At 45.3% G+C, this 15,000-nt stretch overlaps 1 protein-coding gene across 1 annotated transcript in view; it reads right to left on the bottom strand.

Annotated features, from left to right (window-relative positions):
• Positions 1–4: 4 nt before the first annotated feature.
• polr1a (RNA polymerase I subunit A) overlaps positions 5–15,000 on the bottom strand; it is a gene marked incomplete at its 3' end in the record, with an annotated part of 28,093 nt that continues 13,097 nt past the window's right edge. The window contains exons 7-23 of the mRNA XM_041797392.1: positions 14,828–14,916; positions 14,621–14,701; positions 13,951–14,068; positions 13,241–13,379; positions 13,000–13,161; positions 11,754–11,876; positions 6,089–6,316; positions 5,900–6,007; positions 5,672–5,818; positions 5,002–5,193; positions 4,330–4,479; positions 2,491–2,674; positions 2,331–2,413; positions 1,856–2,014; positions 1,515–1,613; positions 740–892; positions 5–43 (exon numbers count right to left, since the gene is read on the bottom strand). Of these exons, the coding sequence (XP_041653326.1) occupies positions 5–43; positions 740–892; positions 1,515–1,613; positions 1,856–2,014; positions 2,331–2,413; positions 2,491–2,674; positions 4,330–4,479; positions 5,002–5,193; positions 5,672–5,818; positions 5,900–6,007; positions 6,089–6,316; positions 11,754–11,876; positions 13,000–13,161; positions 13,241–13,379; positions 13,951–14,068; positions 14,621–14,701; positions 14,828–14,916 (2,254 nt within the window). The remainder of the gene's footprint in view (positions 44–739; positions 893–1,514; positions 1,614–1,855; positions 2,015–2,330; positions 2,414–2,490; positions 2,675–4,329; positions 4,480–5,001; positions 5,194–5,671; positions 5,819–5,899; positions 6,008–6,088; positions 6,317–11,753; positions 11,877–12,999; positions 13,162–13,240; positions 13,380–13,950; positions 14,069–14,620; positions 14,702–14,827; positions 14,917–15,000) is intronic.

Below are 15,000 nucleotides of genomic sequence, written 5' to 3' on the forward strand. Positions count from 1 at the left end.
CCACCAATCCCTCTCTGCCCGCCATGCAGTGGAAGAAAAACTCCTGAAGACAGAAACCAGAGAAGACCGACCCATGATCAGTTTTATGAATTTTAACCAACGAGACAACAAAACCAGGAGTAGACAAACATGACCTGATCACCAAGACCTGATCAGTGTTCATGCCCGCTAAACTGAGAATAATCCAGACCCCACACCGTGGTTAGATGTTCCCTAGACACTGCAGAGCTAAGGGTGTTCCTGTATTATCTCCATTCTCTGTAAATATAAACTAGTGTATATATTATTAGTAGTATAACTAATACAAACTACCAGAACCAGCAGCAGAATCATGTCTGTGCAGTCAGAGGGAATAATTCCTGGATTTGTGGAGCTGCAGTGAACTGTTGTGTAGTTTTAATATGAGACAGAGGCTGTAAACACAGCGCTGATATAACCTTTATTAGTAATAGTAAAGTTTATTATAGAAGCAGGTGTGAATCAGTGTGGATGTGGGAGCTTAGAGTGTTTAAGAGTTAATAACCCAGTGTCAGTGTGAGCTGCTGTCCTCTCTGCTGCTGGAACGCTGCAGATTTCCCTGTAGGGGGATGAAGACAGGACTCTCTATCTGAGCCGGTTTTTAGCTGTAGACCAGGGTCTGGTTTTCTGAGTCTCTCTCGCTCCACTCAGACGAAGCTTTGTTTCCAACAGTCTAACTGATTTCACATTTCCTGAGTAAAGCTACGTTATCTTAGCGTACCTGTGGTTTGATTCCTGTGAGGAACCGTCCTGAGACGAAACCCCCCGCCCCGGGTGAAGGGTCGTACGGCTGGAAGCATGGCAAGGATTTCCCAGAAGGCATTAGTGGAGGCCTGCGGCCCTCCAACTCGATCTGACCCAGCAGACAGGAAATCTGCAACAAAGAGAGGACCCGGTTTGTGCTGGGCTGTGGTCTAAAGTTTGTTCAGGTTCTAGAAAGGTGGATGGAGGTCCTGCAAAAACTAGAGCTGTGAAAGGATGGGTTAGGGGGTTTGATTCACTAACATTTAGTGTTTTTCTCCTGTCTTACACTAAGGCCAACCCACTTCCTGTTTTCATCCAGACCTGCTTTAATTTTGAAAGGTAGATCAGAGATTCCAATGTGAACCTTTTTGGGTCTTAGAGGAAATAAATGAACAGCAGAAGAATAAATCAATCATAAGATTAATCAGATTAAAATGATCAAAGCTCTGATTATCAGAGATTAATCAGAGTTAATCAGACTTTTATTTTAGTCATCTTTAAATCCTCACAGACTCAGTGATGATCAGCTGGTCTCTGCTTCCAGTTCCTGCACGTAGATGGTTTTTAACCTCACAGACCCCCGGGACCATGACGGACCCCTCAGATACACACTGAGCCCCCACTGCTCTTAAAGGGACAGTCCGTAAAGAGGCTGAGCATCCTGTAGAAACCCTTCAGTTCAGATCTTCTTCATGACTGGGAGGAAAGAGTACCTCAAACCCACTAACCACCCTGCAGTGAAGGTGTGGTACCTGCATGGTGTTGACCGTAGACCCCTTGGCTCCTGATTGGACCATCAGCTGCAGGTTGTTGTTGGGGAAAGACGTGTGGAGTCCGATGGGCATGCACACCTACAGATAAAAGAGCGACTCATTAGAACCGTCAGGGTTTCTGTGTAGAGGGACAGAACTCAGAGAGACTGCTGGACCGGACCGTCTGAGGATCCAGGACCTACAGGATGGATTTATCAGAGAGTCTAAGTCCACACTGATGATCCACCATTAGGATAGTTAGACTACAAGACTCTGGATCTAGGACTACAGTCTCTAGAAAAGGACAACATAAAGAACTTAGAGACCCCCCCCCCCCCCACCTTGTTGATGTCGTTGTTGACTTGGTTGGCCACTTCCTTAAACTTGTGGTCGGCCATGCTGAAGTCTCTCTGGTCTGGGTTCAGGTGGGCGTCCTGCCAGCGGCTCCGGGCCTCAGCTTGGTCCACATTGGGGGGCAGGTTGAAGGCCACCTGCAGGGCCTGAGAGAGAGGACGGCCTTTAAACAGCTTTCTATGGGGGGATGGTCTTTGATTAACAGAATTTAGAGGTTTAACTCGGAGGAGGAGCTAGAGTTTCAGCTAAAGGCAGAAATGTAGAACTTTAGGAGACAATCAGACCACCAGAGCCAGATTTACACAGCTAGGGTTAGGGTTAGACATCCAGACAGTTAAACGGGTCAGGAGCGATAGATGCTCATGTAGGCTGATCTGAATAACGACACGCCAAAGACACCCCACAACCTGGACTCAGCATCAGTCAGAACAGACCACTAGACCACAGCAGACTCAGACTTACTTTAGTGCCGATCTTCAGAGACTCCTGGATGATCTTCCTCCTCTGTCTGTTGGCTCCTGGTCGGACTAAAATATCCTCAACACCTTTGAATAAAGCAGAAGGTTTTAGACGAAGTGAGATTTGAACAATCAAAGATGGCGTCAGATCCTGAGGGTCGTACCCAGAGTAAAACCTCGGTAGAGCTGCAGGTAGGCGGTGAAGAGTCGAGCCAGACAGCTGAGCAGTTTCCCGCTGGTCTCTCCTCCGTAGAGCTCATAGCAGCAGTGAACCAGACCGTAGGCCGAGGAGCCGTAGTGAGCCTTATCCAGGACGCCCACCAACAGCTCGCCATCCCGGATCACCACCTGACCACGACCAGAGAGGACGGTTAAACAACAAACTACATCATCAGGGTCAAATATTAGTGGATTAATAAAATGTATTATTATTATTATTATTATTATTAAATAAAGATGGGGTCAAATATCCTGATAGGAGTGAGATGTTTGAACAGTCACATCTCGTTCACATCGTTATCAGTAAGAACTTCCTGTCCTTGGCAACAGACCAGACCTGACCACCTTCAGATGTGAAATCTTGATCAGTGGTGCAGCGCCACCCCCTGGAAACAGGAAGTGACTCTTGGTTTCTACAGTTTCTATGTGGTTGGGTGAATCAAGCTGAAATTATCCAGACATACTCCAAGACTTTAAACATATTTTATGGTCAACGGTCCGCATAAAAAGGCGTTACCATGGTAACATTTGTTTGCCATGAAACAGGAAGTAGAAATTTCTGGGTCTCATATCTGGGACTCTCGTAGAACCATGACACTTTGGAACTTGGCACATAAACATTTAGTAGCATCCAGGGATAAATTAAATGGTTTTAGTGGGTGGGTGCGGCTTATTGACTCAGTGGCACCCCCTACAACATTTCAAAGCTTCGCCCTGCAGGAGGTTTAACCAACATTTGTGGCTATGTGTCATCTTGTGGTTTTCTGGTGAAAACAGCGTATTTCAGGGGTCGTATTTGAATGGACTAGTCCTCAGCGTTCTCTAAACCTGCCTCATCGCTGGAGCACAGGAAGGAGAGATGCTGCAGGTGAATAGTTCAGGTATTGTTCACCAGTTAAAGGCTGTGGGCGTGGCGGCGGCGGCGGTGGCTCCTGTACTTAAGGGGGTCTAAGTGCGTCATAAACGTTCCTGGTCCTCACAGACATAATTCCATATTTTACCGGGGTGACTAAAACGTCGACCATGAAGGATGAAACGGGTCATCCATGCGATTTTATGATCAGCCTTTAGATGTAAACGCTGCGGCCATTTGAACACAGTGGCTCTTCAACTGGAGTCTGGGGACCCCTGGCGGGTCTGCGAACCACTGCTTGGGGGTCTGCGAAATAATTTCAAATTAATTATTAAAGTAATGCCATTTCATTAAAAATCAAACAAATACTTCTAGGGACCACAGCGCCATAAACAACCACAGAAAACCGACCATTCCCACATGAGTCAACTTTGGGCCAATAGAAACTCAGATATGATTGTGACATATCACATAAATCTATCACTCAGCACACATCAGTCGCTTTTCTCAAGATGCATTTGGTGTGCAGGTCCAGCTAGCAATAACGGATAAATATTTAAGCGTGCCCACTTCATCAAGTGATGCTCGGCCCAAACCAGTAAAACTAAGAAAATCTGGTGACAGCCATCTCCAGTCTGGTTTTACTGAGAACAGCAGCAGAAGACCAAAATGTGCTGTTTGTTACTGTGAAGCCATGAAGCCACCAAGCTAAAGCACCATCTAATAACAAAGCATGCAGAGTTTAAGGACAAAAAAGCTACACTCAGCTGGAGAGGAGCTTGTATTTAGGTCTGACAGCATCTCAGGATAAAAAAGGCAGTTAAATGTTTGATCAGTGTGAGGGCTGAGTGGGGGTCCTTGGAAAGTTTTCTGCCCTGTAAGGTAAGTTTGAGAACCCCTGCTCTAACAGACCGCCCCCTTGTGGTTGTACCTGTGAGTCACACATGCTGTCAGGTCTGTATCCTGGAGCCACTCGGGGAGGGGCCTGGATCCAGGCTTTACCGGGGATCTTGGATTTACCAACCAGGTTTAGAGGCACGGCGTCCTGTGGGATCACGTTCAGCAGCAGCGTGGAGACGACCTGCAGGAAACCCCGACACAGAACCGTTTACACAGGTGACGCCTTTAATCCGGATTAATCTAGTTTATCTTAATTATCTGGTTTATCTGGTTAATCTGGTTTAATCTGAATCTGGTTTATCTGGTTTAATCTAGTTTATCTATCTGGTTTAATCTGGATTAATCTGGTTTAATCTGGTTTAATCCAGTTTAATCTAAATCTGGTTTATCTGGTTTAATCTGGATTATCTGGTTTATTCTGGTGTAGTAGGAGAAAGCAGGACTCTGTCAGTTGTCCAGTGTCATACTGAACAGAGCTAATGTCTATCTGAGGGCCCCCTAAAGAGATCAGCCAATCAGTGTCCTGCTTCCCCCCTAAAGAGATCAGCCAATCAGTGACCTGCTTCCCCCCTAAAGAGATCAGCCAATCAGTGACCTGCTTCCCCCCTAAAGAGATCAGCCAATCAGTGACCTCCTTTCCCCCTAAAGAGATCAGCCAATCAGTGACCTGCTTCCCCCCTAAAGAGATCAGCCAATCAGTGACCTGCTTCCCGGTCCACAGCGGCTGAGGTTTGAAGATGGCCGGAGGCAGCAGTCGGACCCGCCCCGGTTTGTCGGTCAGTCCTCGGTAGACCAGCTCCATGTACTGGTCTCTGGTGAAGAAACAGCCTCGTATGGTCATCCGTGTTCCTGAGACCATGTGGTCCTGGATCAGCCCCGCTAAAGGTTTCCCATCCTGCAGACATAAAAACACCTGAGTCATCAGAGTCTGTTTGAGGGGAGGCCCTCTGAGGGATCTTCATCATCAGCCAATAAACCTCAACCTCCTCCTCCTCCTCCTCCTCTTCATCCTTCTCCTCCTACTCCCCCTCTTCATCATCCTCTCCATCCTCCTCCTCCTCCTCCTCTTCATCCTTCTCCTCCTACTCCCCCTCTTCATCATCCTCCCCATCCTCCTCCTCCTCTTCATCCTCCTCCTCCTACTCCCCCTCTTCATCATCCTCTCCATCCTCCTCCTCTTCCTCCTCTTCATCCTTCTCCTCCTACTCCCCCTCTTCATCATCCTCCCCCTCCTGGTTGGTCCAGGAGGAGTTCCTAAACCTTAAAGATGGCGTTGTAGCCTAATGTTTGGACATACGATTGATCTGATTGGACGATTGATGGACCAGTGGGAGTCTGGGTCATTAGACCCCCCCAGCATGTGCTCTGCTCACCTTAGGGACCAGGTACTGCTGGTCGGTGCTGACTAGGGTGTAGGCCTCCGCTCGGCCCAGCTCGCTCTGAGGGAAGTGTGCGTTCATTTCGTCTCCGTCAAAGTCGGCGTTGTACGCCTTACAGTTGGCGTAGTGGAGCCGTAGAACCTGGGACGACAAACCCAGGTCAGGCCAAAGCTACTTCCTGTGAATTGAATCCATGATTTCAACCAATCAGAGGAGCCTTACCTTCTCTCCTGGGAGGATCCGGGCACAGTGGGCCTGGATGGAGGGTCTGTGCAGGGTCGGCTGTCTGTTTAACAGCAGAACGTCTCCGTTCTTTATGTGACGGTTCACCTGGACAGAGAGGAGGACAGGTGTGACGGGTGAGCATCAACACTGCAGTCTGAAAGAGCCCTCTAAAACCACCTGACTCACAATCTTCATGGGCATCTTCTGAGGACCAGGACTGGGGGTCAGCAGCTGCTTAGCTACGGCCTCCCTCTGTGCCAGACTGCTGGCTGACAGGATGGTCTTCCTGCCGTCCTCGTTGATCACCATGGAAGCTCCGGGATGGACGTTTGGCCCGTTAATGACGGCCTGCCGGAGCTCCTTCGCGTTCCAGGGCGTGACGGGCTGAGGGTAGGTGAGCTTGGTGGCAAACACCTGAGCCGACAGGAGAAGAAGAAGGAGGGCTGGTTTACTGCTGAACCATGGAACCTGAACCTAAACCTAACTTAACCTAACCTAAACTTAACTTAAACCTAACCCTGGTTTACACTGGGGCTGAACTATGGAACCTAAACCTAACTTAATCTAACCTAAACTTAACCTAAACCTAACCCTGGTTTACACTGGGGCTGAACTATGGAACCTAAACCGAACTTAACCTAACTTAAACCTAACCTAAACCTAACCCTGGTTCACACTGAGGCTGAAACATGAAACCTGAACCTAACCCTAACTTAACCTAACCTAAACTTAACTTAAACCTAACCCTGGTTTACACTGGGGCTGAACCATGGAACCTGAACCTAACCCTAACTTAACCTAACCTAAACTTAACTTAAACCTAACCCTGGTTTACACTGGGGCTGAACTATGGAACCTAAACCTAACTTAACCTAACTTAAACCTAACCTAAACCTAACCCTGGTTCACACTGAGGCTGAAACATGGAACCTGAACCTAACCCTAACTTAACCTAACCTAAACTTAACTTAAACCTAACCCTGGTTTACACTGGGGCTGAACCATGGAACCTGAACCTAACCCTAACTTAACCTAACCTAAACTTAACTTAAACCTAACCCTGGTTCACACTGGGGCTGAACTATGGAACCTAAACCTAACTTAACCTAACTTAAACCTAACCTAAACCTAACCCTGGTTTACACTGAGGCTGAACCATGGAACCTGAACCTAACCCTAACTTAACCTAACCTAAACTTAACTTAAACCTAACCCTGGTTTACACTGGGGCTGAACTATGGAACCTAAACCGAACTTAATCTAACCTAAACTTAACCTAAACCTAACCCTGGTTTACACTGGGGCTGAACTATGGAACCTAAACCGAACCTAACCTAACTTAAACCTAACCTAAACCTAACCCTGGTTTACACTGAGGCTGAACCATGGAACCTGAACCTAACCCTAACTTAACCTAACCTAAACTTAACTTAAACCGAACCCTGGTTTACACTGGGGTTGAACCATGGAACCTGAACCTAACCCTAACCTAAACCTAACCTAAACTTAACTTAAACCTAACCCTGGTTTACACTGGGGCTGAACCATGGAACCTAAACCGAACTTAATCTAACCTAAACCTAACCTAAACCTTACCCTGGTTCACACTGGGGCTGAACTATGGAACCTAAACCTAACTTAATCTAACTTAAACCTAACCTAAACCTAACCCTGGTTTACACTGGGGCTGAACCATGGAACCTGAACCTAACCCTAACCTAAACCTAACCTAAACTTAACTTAAACCTAACCCTGGTTTACACTGGGGCTGAACCATGGAACCTAAACCGAACTTAATCTAACCTAAACCTAACCTAAACCTAACCCTGGTTCACACTGGGGCTGAACTATGGAACCTAAACCTAACTTAATCTAACTTAAACCTAACCTAAACCTAACCCTGGTTTACACTGGGGCTGAACTATGGAACCTAAACCTAACTTAATCTAACCCAAACTTAACCTTAACCTAACCCTGGTTTACACTGGGGCTGAGCTATGGAACCTAAACCTAACTTAACCAAACTTAAACCTAACCTAAACCTAACCCTGGTTCACACTGAGGCTGAACCATGGAACCTGAACCTAACCCTAACTTAACCTAACCTAAACTTAACTTAAACCTAACCCTGGTTTATACTGGGGCTGAACTATGGAACCTAAACCTAACTTAATCTAACCTAAACTTAACCTAAACCTAACCCTGGTTTACACTGGGGCTGAACTATGGAACCTAAACCGAACTTAACCTAACTTAAACCTAACCTAAACCTAACCCTGGTTCACACTGAGGCTGAACCATGGAACCTGAACCTAACCCTAACTTAACCTAACCTAAACTTAACTTAAACCGAACCCTGGTTTACACTGGGGCTGAAGCATGGAACCTAAACCTAACCCTAACTTAACCTAACCTAAACTTAACTTAAACCTAACCCTGGTTCACACTGGGGCTGAACTATGGAACCTAAACCGAACTTAACCTAACTTAAACCTAACCTAAACCTAACCCTGGTTTACACTGAGGCTGAACCATGGAACCTGAACCTAACCCTAACTTAACCTAACCTAAACTTAACTTAAACCGAACCCTGGTTTACACTGGGGTTGAACCATGGAACCTGAACCTAACCCTAACCTAAACCTAACCTAAACTTAACTTAAACCTAACCCTGGTTTACACTGGGGCTGAACTATGGAACCTAACCCTAACTTAACCAAACTTAAACCTAACCTAAACCTAACCCTGGTTTACACTGAGGCTGAACCATGGAACCTGAACCTAACCCTAACTTAACCTAACCTAAACTTAACTTTAACCTAACCCTGGTTTACACTGGGGCTGAACCATGGAACCTGAGCCTAACCCTAACTTATCCTAACCTAAACTTAACTTAAACCTAACCCTTGTTTAAACTGGGGCTGAACCATGGAACCTGAACCTAACCCTAACTTATCCTAACCTAAACTTAACTTAAACCTAACCCTGGTTAACACTGGGGCTGAACCATGGAACCTAACCCTAACTTAACCTAACCTAAACTTAACCTAAACCTAACCCTGGTTTACACTGGGGCTGAACCATGGAACCTAACCCTAACTTAACCTAACCTAAACTTAACCTAAACCTAACCCTGGTTTACACTGGGGCTGAACCATGGAACCTAACCCTAACCCTAACTTAACCTAACCTAAACTTAACCTAAACCTAACCCTGGTTTACACTGGGGCTGAACCATGGAACCTGAACCTAACCCTAACTTAACCTAACCTAAACTTAACTTAAACCTAACCCTGGTTAACACTGGGGCTGAACCATGGAACCTAACCCTAACTTAACCTAACCTAAACTTAACCTAAACCTAACCCTGGTTAACACTGGGGCTGAACCATGGAACCTAACCCTAACTTAACCTAACCTAAACTTAACCTAAACCTAACCCTGGTTAACACTGGGGCTGAACCATGGAACCTAACCCTAACTTAACCTAACCTAAACTTAACCTAAACCTAACCCTGGTTTACACTGGGGCTGAACCATGGAACCTAATCCAGACCCTGTAAGGTCTAAACCTCCAGATGAAGACTTGACTGTGAGGAAAACTTCATGCACTGAGTTCAAATGTAATAAACGTGAATGATTTTAAAGCAACAATTGTTCATACTGCATGTTTAAAGGCTGGAGGTGGAATAAATAACAGGTTAAAAAACTGATAAATAAGTTAATAATTTACAACACTGTATTTACTGGAACTGGGAAGCAGAATTAACACATGATCAAAGGTTCAAAACTGAATCACTGCAACATTAGCAGTTAAAACCTAATAAATCAGGATCAAATGCTGTCCAGCCGGTTTGTTGTTATTTAAAGAGAATAAACTGATTTTTCTTTAAATCTATTGGGTGTCCAACAGCAGAGTTGAGGTTGGGAGCCCCTGGTAGCTTCTTCTCCTTCTTCCTCCTCATGGGTCTGGTCCATTTCCACTCGTTAGTACAGCCTGCCATCTAGTGGTGAAATGTAGGAACTGCAGATGCTGTGTACCACCATTACTGTGTTGACTCAAATGTTTCTAACAATTTTTAAAAGGATGTTAAGAGTCTCTGTGACTACCAGCACTTTCTCCTAATTCTATGGTTTATATTTACATAAAAAAAGGAAAAAAATCTAAATTTGTGCTTCATTTTATCATTGTTGGATGCACTCTTAAACACATGTATAGTTTTATCCTTTTCTTTAAGATATTCATGGTTACAGACACCTCAGTGATTGGCTTACACATTGATGTTGTCCAAATTCATCAATGTTAGGAACAGTAGCCAGAACAGAGAGAACAAACAGAGCTAGACTACCAACCTGAGCCTTTTCTAACCAATCCTCTAAGAACAGGGGTGTCAAACTCAAGGCCCAGGGTCCAAATCTGGCCGCGGCAGTTATATACCCGGCCCACCAGATCATATTTTTATTCTTACTGGCCCACCAGTATGAGGTTTGCACGTTTCCTCTAGTATAACACTGTAAACTTAACCTTGATGATTGAAAATAGACCTTTTAAGTCATAAGAATTAGAAAGCGTTAAAATAATCTGACAAAACGTGGGAAAAGAATTTTGTGTTTTCATTTCATATTTTCTAATTTGCTTCTCACAATTATGATGAAGTTTTGGTTTTGACCTTTTATATCGTATTTGACCTTTTAAAATCCTGATTTTCACTTCGATCTCATATTTTGACCGTTTAGATTCAGGATTTTAATTTTCAAGTCATATTTTGATGTTATAAACTCACAAATTTGAGTTTTATCTTACATGTTGACATTTTCAACTCCTAACTTTGAAATTTAATCCCAAATATTAACCTTTTTGATTAAAAATCACACATTTTTATCTCATCTTTGGACCTTTATAACTCCGTATTTCCAATTTTATCTCATATTTTGACATTAAAAGGTCATGAATCAGAGTTTTATCCTATATTTTGACCGGTAAAACTCTTGCTGTTTAATATTATCTCATATTTTTACCTTCTTAACTCATGATTTAGATCTTTTCTCATAATTAGACCTTTTCAACTCCAAATTTTAACTTTTAATCCCAAATATTGACCTTTTCAATTCAAAATTTTATTTTTGTCATCTCATCAATTGAACCTTTTAAACTCATGATGTGGAATTTTTATTTAGCACTTTAACTGTTAAAAATCATGATTTTAACTTAAATAATTTATAACCAATGTTAAGTTTTTCCCTTTAATTTAGCACCGATGAAGATGAGGTTGACAGTTTATGGGAAATGTTGACCCTGGTAGGCCCTCAGGTTAGACACTAATTCAGAATTTGGCCCCTGCTGTGGTTGAGTTTGACACCCCTGTCTTAGAAGAAGGACTATTTTACCCTGAGCTACACTTAACCTAGACTTAACCTAACCTAAACTTAACCTAAACCTAAACCTAACCTAACATAAACTCAACCTAACCTAAACTTACCTAAATTTAACCTAACCTAAACTTAACCTAACCTAAAACTAACCTAAACTTAACCTAAACCTAACCTAACTTAACATAAACTCAACCTAACCTAAAACTAACCTAAATTTAACCTAACCTAAACCTAAACCTAACCTAACCTAAACTCAACCTAACCTAAAACTAACCTAAACTTAACCTAAACCTAACCTAACCTAAACTTAACCTAACCTAAAACTAACCTAACCTAAACTTAACCTGACCTAAAACCAGCCTAAACTTGACCTAAACCTAAAACCAACCTAGACTTAACCTAAACCTAAACCTAACCTAAACTTAACCTAAACCTAAATTTAACCCTAACCCTTTAACAGAACCAGAGTCCGGCGTACCATGGGGATTCCGATCTCGTTCGTCCCGATGTACATGTCCGGGCAGATGACAGACCGAGCAGCGTAGTCCACTCTTTTTCCCATCATGTGTTTCCGGAACAATCCATCCTTCTTCTCCAAGATCTGTGAGGAAGAAGACGGGAGAAGAAGTCAGCTGATTCATCAGTCAGTATGTTTACATGCACAGTAGAGGAAGCTCCACTAGGATACGACCCCCATCATCCTAGCATAGAAGCACTGACAGAAGCATGTCCGACTCCTGACAGTAGGTGGCGATATGCTCACAAGGTGGCGTGCATCACACTGGTTTTGCATTATCTGTGAGGATCCTGTTATATCTCAGCTGGGACCCCCTCAGACCCCCAAAGAGGCCCACTGCTGTCATTTCTATTTTTATTTATAGACTCACAAGAAAATATTTCATGGTTTTCTGAGCAAAGATCTTGGAGCTGTGTAACAGGAGTTTCATGGTTCATATGTCTCAGCTCTGTTTCTGACATCCTGACAGCAGGAAACGCCTCACGCCTCGCTGTTAAACGGTATAAAGACGTCGGATCAGACCGGGACATTCGGCTTTAACTCCCGTCTTTCTGTCAGGTCGTACAGAAACGTTAACCCCGCAGAGAAACCCCGTGACTGTCAGCAGGTACAGTATTAATGGCTGTAGGCTAAAACCGCCACGTCATCAACTCTAGACACGCCCTCAAACAGGGAGCTGGGTTGAGGTGGAAAAGCTGGGCGTACACCTGAGCGTCATGCGACACCTGACTGAGAGCTAGATGTTAGGACCGTCCTACCCTGTTCATCAGCTGGACTTAGACTCTGAGTCAGACCCGGGTGGAACTAAGACCCCAAGGATGGAGCAGGCAGACGTTCAAAGAGTCTTAACCCGTGTAGAGTGAACAGGAAGTGCACCGATAAAGTTTTACCCTGGTTTTATGTTTTTAACCCTTTTAGCTACGACCGCTCTACGTTAGGCTGACTTTAACCACGCCCAGCTGGTGAACTGGGCCCCTGGATCCCGGTCTGGTACTGGTCTATAAATAAAGACCAGATCAAAGAGTCCAGTTTGGATCCAGCTGAGGGGAGTGGATGGATCTCCCTCCACATTCTCCAGGCGTGTCGGTCTAACATGTTAACACGCGTGTTTAAAGTCCAGTTTTCATCAGACTAACATTAACTCCTCCCAGTAATTCCTCCCAGTAATGACTGAATAACGCTCAGTCATCCTCTGCCTCCAGGGTACCTGTCTGATTCCTGGGTACTTCTCCGCCATCATTTTGTCCATCTCGCTGTCAAAGACGATGTTCACGTGGGTCTGCAGGCGGATCCAGATGTTGTAGAGTTTATCTGTTAGCGTGAGGCCGGGGATCCCGGTCAGAAAGGTCTGGTCTGTTTGTTCTGGAGCCTGAAAAAGGAAAGAGAAACCGGTCCAGTGCTCTGTGACTCTAAAGGTACGCCTGTTCAGACCCGGCTCCGCCTCTTACCTCCTCCTGAGATGTTTTCTCTCCAGCGATGAGAGCCAGAAGTTTCCGGATGATCTCACAGTCCTTCATGACGGCCTGCATGTTGACCGTCTGACCGTTGGTGAACATCTGGTCACCGAGCCGATTGATTGGACGGTACCTAGCAGAGACAGGAGGTTTCTGATTGGTGCGTGTGGCTGACATGAGTTCTGAGCCGCGTGTCGGTCACGTCTCCCCGCTAGCTCCGACTTTATTCACCTGTCTGACCTCAGTAACGCTCCCTAAAGTGACCTGGTTCTCCATCAAACAGCTGAACGACAGGATCCTGTCAGACCTCACCCTCTCTAAGCCAGAGACTGAAACCACGATGGAGGAGCGGGAGGTTCTCCTGGATTACAGAGCTCCAGGTCATGAACTCTGGCGGTGAGGCCGGCTGAACTGTGGATATTTCAGCACCTTATTTAACCCTTTTCAGCTGCTGTACTCAGTCTACGCTGTGATTGGCCGGAAATGCACTTTCATAAATCACACCTGGACCATCCTTAGATGATTTCTGCACCCAGATCTGAGCTGGTTACTGAACTCTAAGTACTGAGCTCCACGGTTAACCTGGATAACTCTGTGTGCTGTAGAAACATGGCTCATATAAAGACTCTGAGGTCAGCTGCTCTGGTTCTCCCTCTGAGCCTGCAGACAGCTGTAAAACATCAGGGCGTTGGTTTTAAGGTTACCTGGACGGTGGGACCACCAGCAGCTCCAGGAAGAAGAGGTCTGGATAGAAACCTCTGCCCCCCTCCTGAGACACCATCCCCTCCTCCAGGCCAGAGAACAGACACTTCAGGAAGAACCCTGCAGACCCGGGACAGAGAACCAGTCTTAAATAAATTCATTATCCTTTCAGCCGTCAGAGGTCTGTCTTTCAAATCTCAGACTGATCTATGAACTCTAGGATGACACGAGGAGAGTTCCTCCGTGTCAGACCGTCCTCCGGCTGTGAGGGACCCTCTTCTGTGGTTCAACTTTTGGACATCATCACCCTGTTAGAGACGTCTGCTGCTTCATCTCTGAGCTTTCGACCAGATTCTGGAGATAAGTGTTCAAATGAGTTTCTCCAAACCCTGACCCACTGTAACGTCAGGCTGTGATAAACCAGACCTTTTAACCTCAGCAGTAATAAGATAATAAAAATAACCCGAGTATCCCGGTGGTGCTGAGTGATGAGTGTCTATAATAAAACCTCAAGACCGCCTGCTTCCAGCAGCTCCTCTGTCTGCCTCTCCAGGCCCATGACCCAGGTCTAGTCCAGCCCACCAGGTCCTGGGCCCCCAGTTTGCAGTGAGCTGGATGAGGCCCAGAGAAGCGTGCCAGGTCCCTACAGAAGCACAGCTGTCTATGACCTACCTTCTTTCTCCCACAGATTGTTGGTGTGTTCTCTGGCAGTGCTGGCGGTCAGGTAGACTCTCTTCCCGGCCATCAGTTCATCTGGAGACAGAAGGAGAGCAGAGACCGTTAGGACCTGGTCCTGTAGCTTCTAAGCTATCAGAGGTCCTGGAGATGGAGGGTTAGAGGATCCAGTCTTTAGAAGCAGAAGATAAAATCCAGTTTTACCGTCAGTGTTTCCGAGGGTCTGCGCTCCTGAAGGCATGGTGACGATCAGTTTACTGTTGTGTTCTCGCCGCAGCGTGAACCTCCCACTCCTGCACACAGAACCATCAATACCTGATCACTACAGCAGATCAATATGGTTCATAATCAGAGATGGAGCGACCACGCTATCCATA

The sequence above is a fragment of the Cheilinus undulatus genome, linkage group 10 (genome assembly GCF_018320785.1).
Source record: "Cheilinus undulatus linkage group 10, ASM1832078v1, whole genome shotgun sequence".
Classification (NCBI taxonomy): domain Eukaryota; kingdom Metazoa; phylum Chordata; class Actinopteri; order Labriformes; family Labridae; genus Cheilinus; species Cheilinus undulatus.